Genomic DNA, 6683 nt, shown 5'->3' with positions numbered 1-6683 from the left:
GATGCCAATTGTTTAAATATTAGTAGCAATACTGATTTTATTTATGAAAGATAAGGTTATTTGATCAAGAATAAAAATGGCGAAACAACTCTTGAAGAATCAAAACTAACAATGCTGAAATCACTGATGCCTATTCATACCTGAAACTTACAACAAGGAAATAGAAATTGGACTCTGTAAATATCCTTATTATACGTTCCGGATTTCCTTACATCTTGAAATCTATCTCCTGTAAATTGCAAATAATAAGGATCTCACATCTAGCAACACGAAAACAAGCAACCAGGCGGCCTATTTGTTGCTCATATCATCAATCACTGGTTTGTCCGGTCTAGACCTGGTTATGTAATCAGACCGTCATACACTGGAATAAGCTCAGTACGACTTTAAACAGCTGACAAATATAGGATTTATAGACAGAGTGTAATCTGCTGGGTCACATTCGTCCATATTGTGTTTCTCACAGTGGTGCGGCGATGGTAAGTGTGTGTTCACAGTGGTGCGGCGATGGTAAGTGTGTGTTCACAGTGGTGCGGCAATGGTAAGTGTGTGTTCACAGTGGCGCTGCAATGGTAAGTGTGTGTTCACAGTGGCGCTGCAATGGTAAGTGTGTGTTCACAGTGGCGCTGCAATGGTAAGTGTGTGTTCACAGTGGCGCTGCAATGGTAAGTGTGTGTTCACAGTGGTGCGGCAATGGTAAGTGTGTGTTCACAGTGGCGCTGCAATGGTAAGTGTGTGTTCACAGTGGCGCTGCAATGGTAAGTGTGTGTTCACAGTGGCGCTGCAATGGTAAGTGTGTGTTCACAGTGGCGCTGCAATGGTAAGTGTGTGTTCACAGTCGCGCTGCAATGGTAAGTGTGTGTTCACTGTGGCGCTGCAATGGTAAGTGTGTGTTCACAGTGGTGTTGCAATGGTAAGTGTGTGTGAGAATTGGGAATAACTTCATAGGTCGGTGTTAGTTGAATGTCATTTACACATTGTGCTTGCTGGGGACAGTTAATAACTGTTTGTTAAAGAGAAGAGGGGAGAATGGGGTTGTTTCGGAATGAAGGCGACTGAGTGGATCATGTGGTCGGGCAGGGTGACTTGGATGATAGCGGGTCATCGTGCCATGACAACGCAGGCAGTGGATCATATTACCAAACATGAAGATCCGGGTAGAATTGGTCTTCAGCAACCTGTGGTTGTCGTAAAAGACGCTAAAAGGGTTAACAGTCCCATTACCATCTTATCCTCTATGGTACATGCAAGTCGAAATTTAATTGTGTTTCATATTTTGATTTCCAACGTAAATTCCCAATTTACCAGTGAAGATCCGGGTTAGAGTTGGTCTTCAGCAACCAATGCTTGCCGAATAAGGCGACTATGCTCGTCGTAAGAGGCGACTAACGGGATCGGGTGGTCAGGCTCGCTCATTTGGTTGATGCATGTCATCTTTTCCTAATTGGTTAGGTCGATGCTCATGATGCCAATCACTGGATTGCCTGGTCCAGAATCTGTTATTTACAGATCGCCGCCATATAGTTGGAAACAACAAAGAAACAACCGAAACAAAACTAACAATGCCCATGATGTCAACCACTGGCTTGTCTGACCCAGGCTGAATTATTTACAAGCCTGCGGCGTTAAGCAAACTCTTGTTGTTCAAGAAAGAGTGAGTGAGTGAGTTTGGTTTTACGCCGCTTTTAGCAATATTCAAGCAATATCACGGCGGGGGACACCAGAAATGGGCTTCACACATTGTACCCATGTCGGGAATCGAACCCGGGTCTTCGGCGTGACGAGCGAACGCTTTAACCACTAGGCTACCCGACCACCCCTGTTCAAGAAAGAGAATGAGGTCAGTGAAACTAGATTCCAACGAATTAAAAGTCTACAGTTGGGCCCGCATCAGAATGATGTGGCAGCTGTTAATGTCCTCACATACTGCTTTATTTGAAACCCAAATTCTCGTTCATTCCAGAAGTTGTTACCATTCCTGATAATTGTGGCACTCACCGTTTTATCTGGATGTGGTGAGTAATCATTTCTTTCAAGAGCGTTGCATTTTGACTGAAACAATTAAACAACAAAGATGCGTATGACTGTATTGTTCTTGTATTTGTTGTATTGTGATCCAATTATTGTTCTATTGTTGTGTTATTGTTGAGTTTAGTTGTATTACTGTATTTTATTGTATTATCGTTGCATTGTTTTTGTGTTATTATTGTATTTGTTGTCTTATTGTTGCATTATTGTATTATTGTAATTTGTTGTTTTGCTATTGTGTTTGTTGTATTATAATAATTTGTTGTATTGTTGTAATTTGTTGTATTCTTGTATCATTGTGTTTGTTGTATTATTGTGTGTTTTTTGCATTATTGTTGTATTATTGCAATTTGTTGTATTGCTGTTGTGTTTGTTGTATAATTATTATTTGTTGTATTATTGTTGTATTGTTGTAATTTGTTGTTGTGTTGTATTATTGTTTCGTTTGTTGTATTATTGTTGTAAATTGCTGTTATTTTGATTTGTTGTATTGTTGTTGTGTTATTGTTGTTTTGTAGTGTTTATTGTGTTAATGTTGTGTTTATTGTATTATTGTTGAGTCTCTTGTATTCTTGTTGTATTATTTTTGTGTTGTATTGTTATTGTTTTATTGTAATTGTCATTGCTTTAAACACTCTATAATCAGACCCATGTGTTTTAACGATCATGCCAAAGTGTATACTCTGCTTCTTTGCGTCTTAGACTGTGAGAAGCGGTTCCTGCTGGACACTCTGAGCCACGCCGTGGACAGTCTCGGACATGTCATCACGGACACTGCACACAGCATCGTCAACACCCTCGGGCATGCCACAGGAACGTTGCTAGGTACATGGAACTAAACGTCGTTTTCCCATTGATTAGTTTGTGTTTGTAATGCCGCACCTAACAATATTCCAGCAAAATGACGGCGGTCTGCGGTGGTGATGAGAGGTGATGTCGCTGTTCCCACACGTAAGTAAAGAACATGGGGCACAAACGTTATAACGTAAATGCAGGGTATTATATCTTGCCAGGGACCATTATTTTATGGTATCTGATCTGACATAGTCTTAACATATTCAGGCCCCGTAAAGATAAGAACCCGGGATAGAATAGGTCTTCAGCAACCCATGCTCTTGTCACAGGCGACTATGCTTGTCGTAAGAGGCGACTAACGGGATCGGGTGGTCAGGTTCACTGACTTGGTTGATGCATGTCATGGCATCCCAATTGCGTAGATTATTGCTCATAATGTCAATCACTGGATTGCCTGGCCGATACTAGATTATTTACAGACCGCCGTCACATAGCTGGAATATTGCTGAGTGTGGCGTTGAACAACAAACAAAAACAAAACATCATATTCAGGCCATGAGATTTAGAGAGAGTGTTGCAGAGACAAATACACGTAGATGTAATTGTGATGATGTCGATGTGGATGCTGCTGATGACGACACATTTCAAGATCTGAAAGATGTTTTACTTCCGACGTAGCATGGTGAAAGTATAAATGATGATGAAGATGGAGGTGACGATGATGACTATGATGATTATGATGGTGATGATGCGTTGCTACCCTCCAGGAGCTGCTGGGGGTCTTGTTGAAGGCATAGTGACGGCTGGCGCCAACCTCCTTCTGCATAAAGTGGACATTGTCACCAAGGGAGCTGTTGACGTGCTGAACGGTGGCCTTGACCTAGCCTCTGGAGTTGTGCATGGCGTCACCGACATTATCGATGGCATCTTAGGGCATTGTTTCTTCTTCTGTCATAACAGACAACATGGTGGTAAATAGAGATCTTCCTTGTGTACCTATCTCAGAACCTTCACTGTAAAAACACATACGCATACATGTCTTGGAATGTGTTTAAATCCTAAACGGAATACACATTTGGTGTGTTATACTAAACACGTTTAGGGCCTGTAAACATAAAACGAGCTGTCGCCTCACAGCCTAGACGCCACCTAAACACATGGGTGTTTACGCATGTTTAGAATATTAAATTGTTTAGAATTAATACATGTTTACGACAAAGAGTATATCTTTGTGTACTATCCCATTAATCTAAACATGTTTAAATAAAATTCATATCATTGTGTATTATCACAAAAATCTGAATATGTAAATAAAATGCTTATCATTCAGCTGTTAAACACAACCCAAAGCATGTTTAGACCCTGAACGCGTCTACATTGTTGGGATAAGAATGCACTAAGGTTTGTGTTCAGAATTCCAACTAATTTTTCTGTGGAAAGAGTGGGCAAATAGAACCTCCCACTCTGTTTACTGCTGCATGGTCCCCGAGGAATCATTTGTGGTTTAATAATAAGCCATACTCCGATTGTCTCGAACTACGGACAACTCGAAGATGTTCCTCTAACTGTACGATGAACGGCAAAAACTGTATCCATAGCAGAAACGTATTGTGCTGTTGAACATGAAATGGACAACTTTTATGTATATGATTCCTGATTGCGGAGCAAGGTCATTGTTAAATGTTTAGTGAGTGAGTTGGGTTTAACGCCGCTTTTAACATTATTCCAGTTATATCACTGCGTGCCTTTTATTAAATTTAGTGTCTGTCATTCATTGACAGGATGCCAGTGAAGATTCCGGGGTAGAACAGGTCTTCAGCAACCCATGCTTGCCGTAAGAGACGACTATGCTTGTCGTAAGAGGCGACTAACGGGATCGGGTGGTCAGGCTCGCTGACTGGTTGATACATGTCATCGTATCCCATATTGCGTTGATCGATGCTCATGATGTCAATCACTGGGTTGTCTGGTCCATAGTAGATTATTTACAGACCGCCGTCATAAAGCTGGAATATTGCTGAGTGCGGCGTTAAACAACAAACAAACAAAACACTGACCGAATGTAACCCTTTGCTGTTTTATTTGACATGTTTCGTGTTAGTTTCTTAACAGGATCTTGTCCTCGTCTTTTCTTCGTCTTCTTGTATTTATTATAAATAAGGAAACAAGTTTTTTCAATGCATGTATATAAACTATTTCTCTTTCTGTAAAACCAGACCATGGTCGCGCAGTTCACCCAGTTATCACGTGTCCACCCAGCATAAGTGCGACCGCTGAACCAAGGTCAAAGTCCAAGGTCGTCACGATTGCTTCTCCAAAGTACAGTGACCCTAATGGGTTCCCTGTCACGTGAGTAATTCATATACCCATAGGAGGTATAACGAATTTTCTAAAATGTCTCTTATACTTCTAATACTTGTCTCATGCTAGGGGCGGTGAGGTCACGCCGAAGACCCGGGTTCGATTCCCACATGGGTGCAATATGTGAAACCCATTTCTGGTTTGCCCCGCCGTGATATTGCTGGAATATTGCTAAAAGCGACGAGCACGACTCTGAAAATAGCAGTCGAAACAAATTACTCCTTTGAGCGCTAATTACGGGATCGCGTCACCTATGGTTGGTTTGTTGTTTAACGCCGCACTCAGCAATATTCCAGCTATATGACGGCATGTAAATAATCTAGTCTGGACCAGACAATCCAGTTATTAATGTCATGAGCATCGATCCACGCAATTGGGATCGATGACATGCATCAACCAAGTCAGCGAGCCTGACCACCCGATCCCGTTAGTCGCCTTTTACGACAAGCATAGTCACCTTTTACGGCAAGCATGGGTTGCTGAAGACCTATTCTACCCCGGAATCTTCACGGGTCGCGTCACCTATGACGGGTATGTGAACACTTAGATAGATCACCGGGTCCATATTTATTTATTTGTTTTTTCATCTTCAACCTCAACTATAGCAAGATAGAGGGCAAGCGAAATATAAAAATTAAACATTATAACAATAAGTTCACTAATTGTGTAACTTATGTTATGACATATTAAAGTTTAAAACACTTCGTACCCGACTTTAAATTTGTTTATGACGTCACTTTGCGGAAACGAATTTTTAATAAACCATACTGAAGAATGATCAAGCTGATCTGGGTTGTTTTTTTTTGGTGTGCAATGGTTGTCGTGTTTCTTTATCCGGCAGGGCAGATTTTTCCACAGCGGCGGGGAAAATTAAGATACGAAGACTTTTGATTTTTTCACGTTGGAGTGAATATTCAGAGCGGGCGGGAGATGGGACACACAGAAAAACACAAAAAGCTTTAGTTGTGATCTGCTAAGACGTTCCCAAACACTGGTCACAGGCTATACGATTCTTGCATGTCTCGTGATCATTTAGCAATTTTTCCAGACTATCGGTACACAACCTGCCCGACAGCAACGTCTTCACAGAAGGCAGCACCGCCGTCCGCTACACCGTCACCAACTCCCACGGCCTAGCCAGCAGCTGCCTTGTGTCCGTCACCGTCACGGGTGGGTTTCGGGGGATGGGGCGGTTGCCTTTGGTGGGAAGGGATGAGGTGCGCCAAGGTGGGGTGAGGTGGTGTGGGGGTGAGGTAGGGTAGGGTGAGATGGAGGTGAGGTGGGGTTGGGAGGAGGAATCAACAGTATGTGTATAGCCGACAAGGACGCCTGTACCAGCTTGTTACGCAATATATAGGAGTATGACTTAACACTTCGTTCATGTTACAGATATAGAACAAGGACTTACAAAGTGTTTAGGTGACTGAAAGCCCCTGGTATGCCACAGTTTATCACCTTAAACACCTGGACAGTCTTTGAAAAGTGCACTATTTGGTTGT

General features: G+C 42.0%; 1 protein-coding gene across 1 annotated transcript in view; it reads left to right on the top strand.

Annotated features, from left to right (window-relative positions):
* The first annotated feature begins 709 nt into the window (after window positions 1-709).
* LOC124148984 overlaps window positions 710-6683 on the top strand; it is a 41438-nt gene continuing 35464 nt past the window's right edge. The window contains exons 1-6 of the mRNA XM_048389136.1: window positions 710-727; window positions 1964-2015; window positions 2731-2853; window positions 3591-3794; window positions 5040-5172; window positions 6233-6354. Coding sequence (XP_048245093.1) covers window positions 725-727; window positions 1964-2015; window positions 2731-2853; window positions 3591-3794; window positions 5040-5172; window positions 6233-6354 — 637 coding nt within the window. The 5' untranslated portion in view covers window positions 710-724. The remainder of the gene's footprint in view (window positions 728-1963; window positions 2016-2730; window positions 2854-3590; window positions 3795-5039; window positions 5173-6232; window positions 6355-6683) is intronic.

This window comes from Haliotis rufescens, unplaced genomic scaffold (assembly GCF_023055435.1).
Source record: "Haliotis rufescens isolate VD_foot unplaced genomic scaffold, xgHalRufe1.0.p SCAF_8, whole genome shotgun sequence".
NCBI lineage: Eukaryota > Metazoa > Mollusca > Gastropoda > Lepetellida > Haliotidae > Haliotis > Haliotis rufescens.
Note: the sequence above shows the minus strand (reverse complement) of the source record. Positions and strands in the feature narration are given on the sequence as shown.